Consider the following 17,540-nt stretch of genomic DNA (forward strand, 5'->3'; position numbering starts at 1 on the left):
AACACACACATACAGATAAAGCATACCAACACAATACAAACATACATATACACTACCGGTCAAAGGTTTTAGAACACCTACTCATTCAAGGGATTGGCTTTATTTTTACTATTTTCTACATTTTAGAATAATAGTGAAGACATCACAATTATGAAATAACACATATGGAATCATGTAGTAACCAAAAAAGTGTTAAACAACTCTTCAAATAGCCACCCTTTGCCTTGATATTTGAAGAGTTGTTTAATACTGTTTTGGTTACTACATGATTCCATATGTGTTATTTCATAGTTGTGATGTCTTCAGTATTATTCTACAATGTAGAAAATAAGTCAAAATAAAGAAAAGCCCTTGAATGAGTAGGTGTTCTAAAACCTTTGACCTCTAGTACACACACACCACACACTTTTACACTCATCCTTTGCTGTGGCTACGCTGTTTTTTATTTTAGTCTTATCTATCCTGATGCCTAGTCACTTTACCCTACCTTCATGTACATATCTACCTCAAATAACTTGTACCTCTTCACATTGTACTGGTACTACCTGTATTTAGCTCCATTTATATGTTTTTTTACTTTGCATTGTTGGGAAGGGCTCGTAAAGCAAGCATTTCACGGTAAAGTCTACACCAGTTGTATTCGGTGCATGTGACAAATAACGATTTGAATCAGTCAAAGGTCAGACAGATTGTGTGAACATGTGATTGTTTGGGTCAAGACGGGAAGGCCTACAATGTATGAGTGCACTTAGCAGTGCCTCAGAAACAAAGGCAATATTTGGCTGTTGTTCCACTTTCCTGAATTGCTTGTTGTGGAAAACGTGTTTCTATACTTAATCATCAACTGACCTCAAACGAAAATATGTTGTGAAATGGTAATACGCAAACTGGGCTAAAGCCAAAGGCAATGATGTAAGCGTAAGTAATAGCAAATTGCTTTGTATCGTACATTTACAATGAAGTCAATTTTCATTACGCAGCTTGCCAGGCGCTGCTCGCTCGCTTACATACCTATCAGAAAATTGTAACGTCCTATATAGGGCCCGTGTCTGTGGCTAGTACCCCTGCCGCCACTCTCAATGGATTTAATGCCTCCTATCGATTAACGAATGTGTATTTATTTGATGTGTGGTCTTTTATCCCGAGCAGCTAATATTTTAAACAGACGAAAATCAATACCAGAGCACTTTCACGTCAAGGAAACAAAATGGAATCAGCCAGGGCATGAAAGAAGAGGTTGATACGTTGTTCTACTCACGGATGGGGCCATCTTTCACTCACTGACAGCAACCTTGGTTTAGCTCGTTGACTGATGCACAGTGGCGCCACGACTTGACTATTCATTTCCTTGTTATGTGCACACTGCTCTACCCCCTACAAGTGTGTGAGCAACCTCTGCCCAGGGAAGTGAAGCCAAGGAAGGTGTGTGTGGGGGGGGGGCAAGCAAAGTGAGAAGGTGAGCATGTGGTGGGCCAGCACGAGGTGAGGCATTTGCCTGGTTTGTTGGGTTCACAGAGAGTTCAGCTGTACTGTGAAAGGTGTGTGTGTGTGTGTGTGTAATTGGTGGGCAGTAAATGGACGTATTTACGGTACATGGACAGGGATGGATGGATGGAAAGGTGGAACAATATTGACAAGCGGCTTGTTTTATCAGAACAGCCGCCACACTTGTTTTCAGTAAATACATTATTCTGCATTCAGGCATAACCCTACTGATTTTTCAGTCATATTTTAAACTGTCCAAGCCTTTTTTGTCTTTGAATAGAATACAACTTTATTAAAGCTGCAATATGTACATTTTTGGGTGACCTGACCAAATTCACGTAGAAATATAAGTTATAGCTCTGTAATTCTCATTGAAAGCAAGTCTAAGAAGCGGTAGATCTGTTCTCTGTGTGCTATTTCTATGCTTCCTGTTCTAAGGTTTGTTTTTGCGTCTTTTTCAGTTTTTTACACTAGCTTCAAACAGATGAAAATATACTGAACAAAAATAGAAACGCAACATGCAACAATTTCAATGATTTTACTGAGTTACAGTTCATATAAGTAAATCAATCAATTGAAATAAATATATTAGGCCCTAATCTATGGATTTCACATGACTGGGGATATTGATCTTTTGGCCACAGATGCCTTAAAATAAATAGTAGGGGCGTGGATCAGAAAACCAGTCAGTATCTGGTGTGACCACCACTTGCCTCATGCAGCGTGACACATCTCCTTCGTATAGAGTTGATTGTGGCTTGTGGAATGTTGACTCACTCTTCAATGGCTGTGCGAAGTTGCTGGATATTGATGGGAAGTGGAACACGCTGTCGTACACGTCAGTCCAGAGCATCCCTAACATGCTCAATGGGTGACATGTCTGGTAAGTATGCTGGCCATGGAAGAACTGGGACATTTTCAGCTTCTATGAATTGTGTACAGATCCTTGCGACATGGGGCCGTGCATTACCATGCTGAAATATGAGGTGATGGCGGCGGATAAAATGGCATGACAATGGGACTCTGGATCTCCTCACGGTATCAATTGTATTCGTTGTCCATAGCTTATGCCTGCCCATATCTTAACTCCACCTCCACTATGGGGCATTCTGTTCACAACATTGACATCAGCGAACAGTTCTCCCACACGACGCCATACACGTGGTCTGCGGTTGTGAGGCCAGTTAGACGTACTGCCAAATTCTCTAAAATGACGTTGGAGGTGGCTTATGGTAGAGAAATGAACATTTTCTGGCAACAGCTCTTATGGACATTCCTGCAGCCAGCATGCCAATTGCACACTCCCTGAAAACTTGAGACATCTGTGGTGACAAAACTGCGCATTTTAGTGGCTGTTTATTTTCAGTGCACCGGTGTAATGATCACGATGTTTAATCAGCTTCTTGATATGCCATGCCTGTCAGGTGAATGGATAATCTTGGCAAAGGAGAAATGTTCTGTAACAGGGATGTAAACAAATGTGTGCACAAAATTGGAGAGAAATACGTTTTTTTGAGTGTATGGAACATTTCTGGGATCTTTTATTTCAGCTCATGAAACATGGGACCGTCACTTTACATGTTGCGTTTATATTTTTGCTCAGTGTACAATATTTTTGGTTATGGAAAAACTTTGAAAGGGCCATTGGCAAACGTCAGTCATTGTAACAAAACGACAGCCCAGTTGCTGTCAAGTCCCACTAGTCATAGATTAATTAGGGCTGTAATGTTATCATGTAATTATCATGTTCCACTTCAAATCTCATGCAGAATAGATACTCTACCTCTGATGGTACATCAAATGCCCGCCTCTATGAGAAGGTTACATTTGGCCAGAGCCCATGAGGAAGAGCTGAGAGGGAGATGGAGAGGGAAAGATAAACTAAGATAGCAGGTGTAACATGCTGACCACATCGCCTGCGTCGCAAAATAAATTTACACATGCATGTTATTCAATCATTGCACCCACACTGCTCGGGCGTGCCAACAAGCGTCTGCGTTGCCAGGCGCTAAAATAGAAGTTGCTTCTATTTGTGGCACAGAACGTGAATCAAGTCCTGCCTCTCCCATCTCCTCATTGGTTTTTAGAAGCATTTGCCCACGTCACATCTCCTCATTGGTTATACCCACGTGCCATCTCCTCATTGGTTATACCTACGTGGGTGATTGAAAGATGAACCGAGGTCAGGGGTAATACACCTTATGAAAGTTAGTTGCCAATCGCCTTATAAAGTCCAAAAAAGAAAAAGCCTGGAAGGAGGAGAGATGACTAGAAATGATTCGGTTGACCGTTTTATGTGCGGATTAATTGTTGGAGTAGAGGACCTTGTCTATTTCAGGTAAAATAACATCTCAATGTGTATAATTGTTTCAGAGTTTGTTTTGATATTTCAACCTGCGTGTTGTGATGGCGTTTGGTGTGGGGGGACAAAATCAATTTGTGCACGATGGCGCACGCGTCCGGTTTGGGCATGGTGTAAAAGAAACGCCTGAGCCGTTTTACGGGCTTCGCCTCTTCCGCTATCCTTTAACCCTAAACACGATGCTTCCGGTTTTAGACACCCAGCTGAGGGTTCAGGATGGAGAAGGGAGGCTGGGTAGGTGGAGCCAATGCGCAGCTGCTGATACTCGTCAAATTGCAGGGCAGGATTTGGAAACTGAATGAAGTGTGTGCAGAGGTCTCTTCACAAGACATGGACGCCGGCCCTCAAGTATCCTTATGTAACGTGGGGAGCCCGAAAACAACAGGATGCTTAAAAGATTCTCGAGATTTTTCGGCAAATCTTAAACCTATTGAATTTGAGATTAAATATTATAGCGCTCGCCGTCGTCTATCGAAGACGTGATCCTGGACATATGATCCGTTCTGGTGTTGTTATAATAGGAGCGAGTTGGAATTAAAATACCTATTTCCACTTGATTCGGTTGGTGAGGCGACATACTGTATCTCTAAATACGAGATTGGGTGGACACGTCACTGACGCTGGGAGCGTGCTGGACAATAAGTTATCGTAGGCGACTTTTCTATATGACTTACATTCTACACATGCTTGCATTGGAGTGAATAGGCAGATCGACGGGCGGGATAGCGTGGTCCACTTTAATCCCTGTGTCGCCCGAGTTGGTCAGCAGCTTTGGAAACACCATTCAAAAACAGTGGACGGAATAATTGTTTTAACGTTTTTGTCTTGCAATTTTTCCTAATCACAACAGTTTGTTTGCTCCTGTTTGTGCCCTCTGAATTAAGCCACGATATGGGTCGGTTGCGTCGGTTGCGTCACTTCATCTGACAAATTGGAGAACAAGAAGTTGTTACGTTGTTGTAATATTGTCACAACTCTGTTTGGGAGGAAACCTCCCAATGTGTTCTATCCCCGCGATATGTGATGACATCCTTCGTTGCGCTCGGTGTTTTTGAAACCCTCTCTTGTCTTCTTTATTCTAACGGGAGGAGATCAAAGGAAATTATCTTTCTATTTCGGGCTGCAGTTAGTTTTGCATGATGTACGACAGTGAGGATGTGGTGGGACTCATCCCTAGTCCGAACCCGTTTTTAACTATGGATTACTACCACCAGAACCGAGGATGTCTAATCCCTGATAAGAGCCTCGTACCTGCGGCACACCGTCCCTTCAGTTCGTCCATCAGAAATCAACACTGGAATGGATCAAACCACTGTATGTTGATTTCCACTTTACTTGTTCTCGACTAACCAGTATTGATTGTCGAAAGTAACATGCATGTACCAAGGCGCACATTTAATGTAATCCGTAGATATTACGCGCATGCCATGGTGTGTGCTGTTGATTGTTGGGCGATATGAGCAAAGCACGACCCCTCGTTGTTATAACTGTTTCGGTCTTCTGTAGGCTTCATGTTCTGTCTCAAGTTATTGAATGTAGGCCAAACTAACTTTTGTCGACAGTGCATCATCAGTTCAATGTATTTATTTGAACTTGTATTCTTAGCCAACTCGTCACATTATATTGCCCAACAACAGTTTATCTTCGCTAAAAACATGCCACATTTATTTGCAACATCGTAATAACATTGTGGCAATCCATTCTAACCGCCGTATTACATTGTTTCAAACTGCTTGCAAAAACTAAAACCATGCCATGCTTGAGTCGCCTTGTGACTCATTAATATGTGGCCATGTCTGTGTTGCCATACTAGTGTTTATATATACAACGACATGCTATATATAGCCTAGGCCCACTTTCCAACATGGGAGAAAAATGTATACCTAACTATCATGTAACATTTCCAAAGACCAAGTACATTTTTAATTATCATTAATCATCAGTATCACCGAATAGATATACAATGCTTCTTTGCTTCCAGATTTTTTTTTACAGCCTTCAGTGGCGTTTAATGTCCAAAGACCACACACTGGGTAAGGTAATGTATTGGTAACTTGCTGACTCGTTCGTTTTTTTTTTTTTTTTTATCGTAGCCAACAAGTCAGTGTCTGTGACTTGTGAGGAGGAACTAGGTTTATATTTAGACCTTAGTCACGCTTCAATGGTTAGAGGTCACCTATCACAAATTGGTGTCACACGTCATTTTGTTCTGTTAGAAACGGTTGCTAATGTTTTACCCTTGATACACTACTTTTCCATCCTAACATTCAATTAGATTGTCATTCAAAACAACATTAGGCTATCAATGGTAAATGTGGAATGAGTCATGCTTGACTGAGTCACCCATGTAACACCTAACCTTGGGGTTCCATTCTTGTCAAATCCCTGCTATGTGCTCACAGTGCACGTGTGACGTTTAGATGGTCATAGTCTGCCTGGAAACTTGGTCTCCAGTGATTGTTCGGACATGTCAACGTTGCTAAGCTTGTGTAAGCCTGTTGGAGGGATCATTTGTTCACTGGCTCAGCTCCCCTTTCTCATGGAGATGGCTACAATTGACCAAAGTATTTATGCCCCTCCGAAGGGGGCAACGATGTCAGGAAGACAAGGAGGGCCACATCTTAAGGAGGTTAGGATTTAGCTCTAAGTCCAAAGATAATATGGGGGCACCCACAGTAAAAAATATATATATATATATATATATTCTACAATCTGGGAAAAAGCATGTTCAATGACAACACTTGGGTATTTTTGATTTGAACTCTGAGGTATTTTCTATAGCATGCTCATCCCTACACTTTCAGGTCTATTTTGATGTTGATAGTTGCTTGTTGTCGTCATGGAGAAGTAATGTCGACCATAGCCGTTTCTCAGTTTCAGCAATAATCGAATGAATTCGGGACCTGTGAAATTAACCATAGGACCCACTAGGAATTAAATTATATTATCAAAATAGTTTAATATGCTTTTTTTTGCAATAATCGCTGATCTGGCTTTCAAGTCTTTTTACGAAAAGTTATTTTTTTATATACCAGATCCACTACTAATGACCAACTTCTTGTAGCAGGCAAGTTTATCAACTTGGATCTATTTGCTTGCTAACGAGGTAGAACAGTTGAACTGTTATGAGAATGAGAACAAGTAGCCAATTCCTTTTATATAATTGCATTTTATGCTTATTGCACATTAATAAAACACGGACTAGACAGCTAGTATAAGTCTTTGGCTAGAATGCTGCTGGGGGTATGTGATAGCGCAATGCCACGTGTGACAAACTGAGCATACGTTTCCCAGAAGCAATGTTCATTGATACTCTCATTATAATTGTGTCTGCTCCGCGCGCAATTTGAGAAGTTGAGACATAAAACGGGTATCTTTTAGAAAAGGTCACTTCTCCTCTGTTACTATAAAATGGATGTTTCAATGTGTTTCGGTGTCCATGTGAGCAACGATTCCGGTGGACCAAATCTCAAATGCAAATAGTGAGTTGAAGCTCTTGTCAGAGAGGAAGAAGTGATCTTTCATCTTTTGTTGTTGTGAGTGGCAGGGGGAGGGACTTGGCGTGTGTAAATTGGAAGGTGCACAGCCTACAAGCCATTGCACACAGCACAGAAGGAGCGAAGGAGACGGGACAAAAAAGACATGAGAACAAGCGGACATAAACACTCATAAGAATGAAAAAAAGAAGAAAAAATTGATTATTGCGATATAGGCATTTGGAATAACGCACAAAAACAGAAATTAGAATGAATCAAATTAATTTGATATGTGGCCCAGCCCTGCTATACGTGTGTCCTTCTGAACAAGACCCAGGGATAGCAGCCCCCCAGTCTTATAGTGGCAATATGTGACTTTTTGGGCGACCTGACCGAATTGTGAGTTATAGATCTATCAAGCGGTAGATCTGTTCTATGTGCTCTCTTTCTTCCTATTCTTAATTTTAGTTTTTGCGACTTTTATTTTGGTTTGTACACCAGCGCCAAACAGCTTAAACAACAATATTTTGGGTTATGGAAATTGTATTTCATAGCGGTTTAGTATAGTGTAGAGAATAATTGTGCAATCTTATTTTGTCAAATAAACTGAAATTAGTTGAACTATTAGTTAAAGGTACCAGGAAATCGTGGAGCAAATTCTGTATAGTGCAACTTTAAAAACAGCTCAGAGATCCAGACAAACTTTGATGTGGAAACAAGCCCAGTGCAAAGCTGCCTTGCCTCTCGCTCTCTCTCCCTCGCTCTGTGTGAAGGCTGAGGGTGACTAACTGTGTTGTTTTGTGCGCACAGCAACACTCAACAAATATGCAGCGGCACTACCTTACTAAGTTGAACTATAGCCCCTGCTTTTTCCAGACTTTTTGAAAGGAAGAGAAGCCACCATTCGATTCATGAATGTTTGCCGGGCGCCCTGCCGCCGACCATTTCATGCCAAAACAAACCTGTGGCAATCGCAACTCACAAAGAGGTAGACAGCCATTCAGTCCCGGCAGTAAAGTGCTATTGAGTGAAGTGCCATTTAGTTCAGCCCTCCTCGGGATAATCCCCCAGAGCACTCAAGTCAGAAAGCACAGTTATTTTAAGCTTTGTCTCCCCTCAAGGAAGCCGTTCTCACGTCAGTATAGGTCACTTTGACGTAGAATGGAAGTCGTTGGGTTGCCTGACCCTTCAGTGTCTTTATTTAAAACATCTATTTCGGATGTGGTATGTAAAAGCAGGCCTTAACCCTTACTATTGAATTGGGTGATATTTTTTGTCGTAGCATTGAATAGAACAGGAAATAAACCGCCACGTCTGTCTGTTTAATCAGTGTTCTCATTGAGGTAGTGACTGACAACAGTGCGTGGATAGCCTTGGTGTCTGAGGAAGCACCGACACTTTCACTGGCTTGAAGGCTCTCCCCTTGAAAAATGAAAAAATCCTTGTAGGAGTGTGCGAGCAACGCCTAGTAAAAGCGGGTACTCAACTCAAGCACCCTGCCTCACTGCTGGCAAAGTCCCCACACCTCATCAGGGCAGCGACAGGCACCATCCCGCGCAACGGAACTCAGGGCACATCAATCACAGGTTGTTTGAAATGTCCTCCATCATGCTGACTGCTGCTGCTGCCCAGAGAAGAGTCTTGCAGGCAGGGGAGGAGACTGGAGCTGGGAATGAGATGGAGCCTGGAGTATAACCACAGACCAGAACTTTGATAGCCTGGTCACAGATCTGTTTGTGCTTTTGTGTACACCATTGGCAAGGTAAACTGTTGGTCAAAGGAAATTAGTTTGTTCCAGGATTACACTTTCAATCCATCTCCTCAATTCCTGGACGGTCTACCTTTATGTCCACGTCTTCACCATATTAGAGGACCAGACACCTCGAAAAAATATCTAGTTTGTGATTAGTGTGCATTTATATTTAACATTTACAATGTATTAGCGAGTATGTCATTCATCCTTAAGTCCTGGCATCCAAAGAAAAAAAACTGCCACCTTGAATTTCCTTCTCCAGCTGCCTGCCTCGATTCCTCCAGCTGCCTCTGGTCTAATGGCTCTCTGGTGTGGTGTGTGTTGTGTGTGTGTGGAGCTACTGGGAGCCCGACGGCCGTCACGGCGCTCCTGTGGCTCCTCAGAAAGGAAGTCCTTACTAAGGAAGACCATGTGGCGTTTTAATTGTTTCCCATGGACAGCGTTGCTCCGCGCCGGCAGGGAATGATCACCCGGGATGGAGGAAGTGGCGAAAAGGCCGCATGAGAAGGAAAGATAGGAGGGAGAGACGGAGAGAAAAAAAATAAGTGTGGTAAGTGAAAGAGAGATGGAGGTAAGAAAGAGACTTTTTAAGAGAGGAAGCAAGAGAGCGCTGGACACAGTGGGAGGAAGGGAGTAAGTAAGAAGAAAAGGAAGGGGTCGTAAAAGAATGTTCCGGCCTACTGGGGCTTTTTCGGGGGTTGCAGTTTGCGCTCCAGACAGCGTGGCGAGACCGCTGTCAAATGCAGATCTCGCGGGCAGGCGGGCGGCCTCTCTGGCACCTGCCAACAGCCCAACATGGCTGGCAGCGTCTGCTCGGTGTTCCTGTGGTTTGGCCGACCAGTAGTCGGCTGGCTCTGCATTTAAGAGATGTGTGGGATAAACAGTATGGCAGCAGACACTCGGTGGAGACGACAAAAGCGGTTGCGGCTGCACTCTCGTCTTGGCCACAGTGTGTAAATAAAGTCCGGCGTGTAGCCCTACTCCCTCCCCCCACGTCTTTGCCATGCGGTGTGTGACGTCTTAGACGGGGGGTGCTGCACTTTCTTTATGTACGGCCAGCTGGTATGGGATGTAGCTGTGGTTTCTAAAGCGAGGGCCCTACTCTACTGTTGCAGCTCTGTGTTTTTGGGGCCTCCCGTCTTACCACGAGTAATAGCCAGTTGAGAAGGGAAATGTGTCGAGCGGGCACCCGAATTCAGAAGTGGCTACTCAAACTTCAACGGACAGTGTCCAAAACGAAGGCGATACTGTTGTCTAAAGAGCCGAGCGCACAACCTTCTTGTGTCGCATGCGTTAGAAGCGGAATGCAGAACGCTCAAACGCTGCGCTTCTGAGGACTAGAAATGTTCTCGTATAAAATGCATTTGGGAAACGTAATTAATTTCCGTCTCATTCACTTCCCTCTTGTGCTCATATTTAAAAAAAAAAAAAAAATGTTTACACCCACGCACATTTCAGCATAAACGTATAATCCCGTCTTTACTACGACACAACATTATTTACCACACAACTCCCACAGAGCACAGTACCCTCTGTGGCGGAGACAGATGCACTCCCGTACCTGAAGGCTAACCATTAGCCTAGCTCCTCCGTAACCAGGGAAGGCTGACAAGACACTAGCGCTCACTTCATATACCTCAGCCGCACTGAGACCGAGAGAGCGAGGACCAGAGGGCATGATTTCACAACCCGTCGGGCCCTGTGCCAGTACGCTCCGCAACCACGCCTGCTTCTTTGAACGTGCCGCCTCTTTTAAAGAGAGAAGAAAAAAAACGAATTACCACAAACTCACATGTAAACTCCCACTGAACAGGCTGTTCCTAGAGCTAGTGCTGAGTCGACTTACTAGCAGAAACTGTTGCACAACTTAATGATTTAATGGCCTGACAGCCCTGTTGTTGTGGTGCCTGGTAGATTAGAAAGTGGTGCCTGGTACTGAATATGGTGTGGAGTGTTTGATATTATAGAGTGTCTGTTTAGTGAAGGCGGTTAGGGAGTGTTGGGTCTGGGGCTTGGTTGGGCTGGTTGGCTCGTGGTTCTGTTAGTCCTCAGCTGTGTGGTCTAGACAGTGTTAAAATGGAACTACGGGGTCCTTCACTTGAAATGAATTATTGCAACACATTATTTGTGGTATTCTTTAAAAAGGATTTGTAAAGGGTTTATGAGTAGTTTATGAGTCGAGTTTTGTAGTCTATAAGCAAAAGTATACCTACATTTGTAAAAGAAAATGAAAAAAGTTGGGAGACTTGTGTAGGTGTTCTTCAATTTTATTTTGTCCATAAGTTTGTATTACAGGGTTCGTACGGCCATGAAATGTCAGGCTTGGAAAAGTTTTGGAAGATGAAAAAAATCCCCAAAGTCTATTTTAATAGTTTATAGTTTATTTGCCGTTAGTCAGCATAAAAATAATTTTCTCTGGTTGTCCGCCAGCTCATGTTTCTTATTCCATCATTTGTGATAAAATATTTACATTATCAATGAAATAAAAATGTACAAATCAAATCACATTTTATTTGTCACATGCGCCGAATACAACAACCTTACGTTGAAATGCTTACTTACAAGCCCTTAACCAACAATGCAGTTTTAAGAAAAATAAGTACTTTAAAAAAAAAACTGTGACGGCAGTAAAATAACAATAGCGAGGCTATATGCAGGGGGTACCGGTACCGAGTCATGTGCGGGGGCACCGGTTAGTCCAGGTAATTGAGGTAATATGAACATGTAGGTAGAGTTAAAGTGACCGCATAGATGGCGATCCGGTACCGCTTGCCGTGCGGTAGCAGAGAGAACAGTCTATGACTAAGGTGGCTGGAGTCTTTGACAATTTTTAGGACCTTCCTCTGACACCGCCTGGTATAGAGGTCCTGGATGGCAGCCAGGATCGGAATGACACTAGTGCATCTGTGTTGTGCGCATCACTTGCATGGTGCGAGACGAATGGGCCGTTGCTCAAGGAGAGAAGGCCGGTCGGACGTTGCAGCAGCACGTAGGCCTAACCTAAAAAATATGATTAACTAGGGAGGTAGCCAATTCAAAACATATCCTGTACCCTCTAGTTAACTTTTTAGCTATTATTAGCATTTGTTAATGTTTTCGGGCATGTCCCAAAAAAAACGTTCCACCGACTTTCACCTTGATAAACTCGCTCTGATGCGTTTGAGCAGGGCTGTATCAAAAGCCTGCACACCCAGTAGCTCTGCAGACTGGGGGTGGACCACATGTGCTTTATACAGTTGCCTAACAGGGATTGTACTTTGTGGGAGGTTAAGTGTTTTGCTGAATGACAGGAGATGGTACATGGGATCAGAGAGCAGCCTGCCAGTGTTTCTACCACATTACGCTTACTGTTATACGTACAATTGTTGGTCATGGAAATTTGGTTAAAAGTCATGGAGAAGTCATGAAATTCCATTAGTCAAAATGTGTATGAACCCTGGTATTAGCATTGGTCCGCTCCAAGTTAGTGTTGGGGTTGCGACGAGCTTAGCTTGTGGTGGAATGTAGGTCTATAGCCTTTGGCCTAGAATAAGCCCTAAAGAGTCTGTCTGTTTTGGTCTGAGGGTTTGTTTTCCCTCTCAATAATCCACTCCTCTCTGCCCTCTCTCCTTTTCTTGATCGGGACTTTACTCAGAAGTGGAAGAGCTAAGGGGAGCTGGAGCTAGATGGATGTCTATTTGTGCTGTGCTAAGGCGGATTTGAAGGGCGCTGTGCCCAAGCACACTGACAGTTTCTGGGCTAAGGATAAACCCACCTAAGCCACTCAGCCTGTGGGCTTCGGCTGCTCGCGTACCCCTAAACCACTGACTTTCATTGAATCTTTCTCACTTCTGTGTGGATCGCACTGAGCTTGGAAGGAAGGAAGGATATGGTGTGAGCGATTTGGGTAGAATGAAGTGAAGGCAAATAAGGGTGAGGCAACAGTCTTATAAGAAATTCATTCTCCCAGAAAATGTAGACCATAGCTAGTCTGTAACAAAAAGTATAGCCGATGACAAATGTATAGTTTCCAATAAATGTAGGTGCAGCCAAGATGGTACAATTAGCCAGCTATCAATCCATATGATGTTCCTTTCCTCCCGTGGAATTCCCCTGGCTGCGGTGTGGCTTCCCTCAACACCACCACCAACGCTAAGCGCTAACTAATTGGATTTGGACATGAGGCTTGAATTCCACAAAGGCATAACTGGCGTAGTTTGAGCAGCACTTAGAAAGAGCAGACCAGACGGTTTGGGGAGGGGGATGGGAGCCGTCTTCTTCTCTGTTACACGCCGTTAAAACACCAAGGAAAAGAGGGCAAGAAAGAGAAACTGAAGAGCACTTGTAAAACGCGGGCTGTAAAAATAGGGGAGGGAGGACCTGCACTGACAGGAGGCCCAGAGGGGAACGAAGGGGGGTGGGGGGTGGCGTCTGCTCGGATGGGCAGAGGGCATCAGGAGTGAGCGAAGGTGGATATATGGGGACAAAGGGGGGGTGGAAAGGAAGGGAGCTGCCCATCATGGTTGTAATGTCAAGCAGAAATCCCAGAGCGGGTCAAAGGCAGCCTGTAACCACTGCTTATCACCTCGACTAACCTGTACTCCCTGTATATAGCCTCGGTATTGTTATTTGCTGTTCTTTTTTTTCTTGTACTTTTTTTACTTTAGTTTATTTAGTAAATATTTTCTTAACTCTATTTCTTGCATTGTTGGTTAATTAAGGGCTTGTCAGTAAGCATTTCATGATAAAGTCTACACCTGTTTTACTCGGCGCATGTGACAAATACAATTTGATTTGATGTAGTCAAGTCACGAAACGTCGAGTCTCTAGTGTTCGAGGCCGAGCCCTTTATACTTGAGTCGCATGTCCCTTGGTCCTGCTAAAAGCTGCGGTCCAACCATTTCTGAATCTAAATTATGTTACGTTGTTGCACATTTTTAAGGAATAACTCGATAACAGCTCTATAACGTTTGCTGCTGTAGCTACTATGTTAAATTATGCAACAGAGATTTTCTGACAAACTCACTACTGGTCGAGTCCAAATCTGAGTCGCGAAGTTCGAGTCCTGGACTGGAGTACGACAACACCTCAGGTTATCCACCCACCCACACAAGCACACCAAACTCCATTCCAAACTTACTAACACACGTACCCAAACACACACAAGCACACACACTCTGTGCCAACCCTATCCCATGAAAGCACCCATCACCCTCCAGTTCATTAATTATGCAGATGAGCTCCGTAAGGTGCTTCAAATTAGCGCATTAGCCTAATGAGCCGACAACCTCCATCGAGTTACCGCAACGACCGCTCGACCCGGGGAGTCGTTTGAACACCACTGTCTGAACCGATGCGGTCATGGACAGGAGATGGTGTGGCTCAATTGGTAAGCGCACGGCGCTACCAACGCCAAAGTCATGGGTTTCAGTTCACACAGGGATCCCTTGCACATACTAAATTGTCTTTATGAACAGTAGCCTGAAGACCTCTGGTTTGAGTATCAGACTGCAGTAGGAGGAAAGAGAATACAGAGATATGTTGGAGTGTTCCTGTTGTTGTTTTGACTCGTCTGTCATGGTGATTCTGTATGGTATCGTTATGTCTCTCTACCTGGCCCTTGTAGGTAAGAGGAGATGGTGTAAACATGTAGCCTACTGTTATTGACCAGGGGGTATACAGAGCCTTCGGGAAAGTATTTAGACCTCTTGACTTTTTCCACATTTTGTTATGTTACAGCCTTATTCTAAAATTGAATATTATTTAAAAAAATTAACTCAGCAATTTACACACAGTACCCCATAATGACAATGCGAAAACAGCGTTTTGGATATTTTGTCAAACATTTACATAGGTATTCAGACCCTTTGCTATGAGACTCAAAATGTAGCTCAGGTGCATCCTCTTTCCATTGATCATCCTTGAGATGTTTCTACAACTTGATTGGAGTCCACCTGTGGTAAATTCAATTGATTGGACATGATTTGGAAAGGCACACACCTGTCTATATAAGGTCCCACAGTTGACAGTGCACGTCAGAGCAAAAACCAAGCCATGAGGTCGAAAGAATTGCCCGTAGAGCTCCGAGACAGGATTGTGTCGAGGCACAGATCTGAAGGGATTGAAGCTCCCCAAGAACACAGTGGCCTCCATTCTTAAATGGAAGAAGTTTGTAACCACCAAGACTCTTACTAGAGCTGGCCGCCTAGCCAAACTGAGCAATCGGGGGAGAAGGGCCTTGGTCAGGGAGGTGACCAAGAATCCGATGGTCACTCTGACAGAGCGCTAGAGTACCTCTGTGGAGATAGGAGAACCTTCCAGAAGGACAACCATCTCTGCAGCACTCCACCAATCAGGCCTTTATGGTAGAGTGGCCAGACTGAAGCCACTCCTCAGTAAAAGGCTCATGACAGCCCACTTGGAGATTGTCAAAAGGCAACTGAAGACTCTCAGACCATGAGAAACAAGATTCTCTGGTCAGATGAAACCATAATTGAACTCCTTGGCCTGAATGCCAATCATCACGTCTGGAGGAAACCTGGCACCATACCTACGGTGAAGCACGGTGGTGGCAGCATCATGCTGTGAGGTTGTTTTTCAGCAGCAGGAACTGGGAGACTAGTCAGGATTGATGCAAAGATGAATGGAGCAAAGTACAGAGAGATCCTTAATGAAAACATGCCCCAGAGCGCTCAGAACCTCAGACTGGGGCCAAGGTTCACATTCCAACAGGACAACTACCTTAAGCACACAGCCAAGACAACGCAGGAGTGGCTTTGGGACAAGTCTCTGAATGTCCTTGAGTGGTCCAGCAAGTGCCCGGACTTGAAACTAATAGCTGAGCAGCAACGCTTCCCATCCAACCTGACAGAGCTTGAGAGGATCTGCAGTGAAGAATGGGAGAAACTCCCCAAACACAGGTGTGCCAAGCTTGTAGTGTCGTACCCAAGAAGACTCGAGGCTCTAATCGCTGCCAAAGGTGCTTCAACAAAGTACTGAGTAAAGGGTCTGAATACTTATGTAAATGTCATATTTCAGTTTATTTTTTATGAATTAGTAAAAATGTCTACTAACCTGGTTTGCTTTGTCTTTATGGGGTATTGTGTGTAGATTGATGAGGGCGGTGGGGAAATGTAATGTAATGTAACAAAATGTGGAAAAAGTCAAGGGGTCTGAATACTTTCCCGAAGGCACTGTAGGTCAGTATTGGTAACTCTACATGGCATGCCATGGTCCCTATAACCATTACACTCTATAAAGACGTATTTTTGGTTGAAAAGACGATCAACCAATTTAGCTCACTGGGGTGGTGCTACTTGTCCTGATCCAAGTATAGAGACATGTACATCTGTGTCGAGGGGAAGAACACGGCCAGCCGGGAGAATCCGTAGGTCGACGAAAGAAGTGCAATGTGTTTATTCCGTCCATCCCATCATAGCACCCCTCCTGCCTCTTTCTCTCGCTTTCCATCTCTCACACACACTCTCACACACTCTTTAATGTCATTTCCAGGAAAGGGCGTCAACAGGGAGAATGCCATTAGACACCAGTGGAGTTGAAGGCTCAGCATCAGTTAGGCGCTCATTGGAGCGAGGACTCAGGGGAGAGAAGAGAAGTTAAGTGATTGTAAGCACTTAAAATGATGGATTAAGGAGCCAGAGAAACAACTGGAGACAAATGTAATACTGGCTGGCGTCACCTCCCAAAGACATAATAATAATAATAATAATAATAATAATAATACTATTTCTGCTATTATGATGAAGCTCATTGACACACACGTGTATAGTATTTATAATCTCTCTCTTTCTCTCTCTCACACACACACACACCGCACACACACACACACACACACACACACACACGCTACTTACTGTATTCTAACAGAGACACAGACACATCACCTTGGGGTCGTGGTTGCCTTTGGTTAAAGCTGTGTGGCAGTTGTGCATACTGTGTCACCTTAAAGTAATTCTCCGGTACTTTGGTGACTCAGAAACTTGTTTCTTAACGTCCCGCTTTGGGCTGGATGTGTCAATGTGTAGTTCGTACATGTATAATCTATGAGCAGAATGACTCTCTTACCTTAATTAACCACAAAATCCCGAGTTTGAAAGCAACTGTTTTCTTTAAGCTGTGCTGCACCATTCTCCCTACGTTTCCCCCCCCCCATGTGGGCCAGCTAAAAAGTACTGGAGAATCTCTTTAAATGAAGAGCTGGTAAAAGGGATTATAGGTCAAACCACACTAAAGGCAGAGTAAACGGACTAAACTAGCCGGACTGCCCCCTCCCGCTCCCCCAGACCCGTCTCCCCACACTGAGGAAGTTAACCTTTGCACCAACTTGATTCTATCCCTCTCTCTCCCTACCCTCATCCTTCTCCTCTTTCTTTTTTTTGTAAATATCATTTTGAGCTTACGGCACCTGGAATTCCCAGGCGGTGTCCCGGTACTAACCAGCCCCGACCCTGAACAGACGTGTTCA

The 17,540-nt window shown here is 43.9% G+C and overlaps 1 protein-coding gene across 7 annotated transcripts in view; it reads left to right on the forward strand.

Annotated features, from left to right (window-relative positions):
- Positions 1 to 17,540, forward strand: part of LOC106600859 (retinoic acid receptor alpha) — a 172,092-nt gene that overhangs the window by 119,639 nt on the left and 34,913 nt on the right. Inside the window, exon 1 of one of the 7 annotated variants that reach the window (XM_014192583.2) lies at positions 4,115 to 5,161. The exons of the other annotated variants lie outside the window; for them this stretch is intronic. Coding sequence (XP_014048058.1) covers positions 4,984 to 5,161 — 178 coding nt within the window. The 5' untranslated portion in view covers positions 4,115 to 4,983. Of the gene's footprint in view, positions 1 to 4,114; positions 5,162 to 17,540 lie in introns of those variants that run through there. 7 annotated transcript variants of the gene reach the window in all.

This window comes from Salmo salar, chromosome ssa03 (assembly GCF_905237065.1).
Source record: "Salmo salar chromosome ssa03, Ssal_v3.1, whole genome shotgun sequence".
Lineage (NCBI taxonomy): Eukaryota > Metazoa > Chordata > Actinopteri > Salmoniformes > Salmonidae > Salmo > Salmo salar.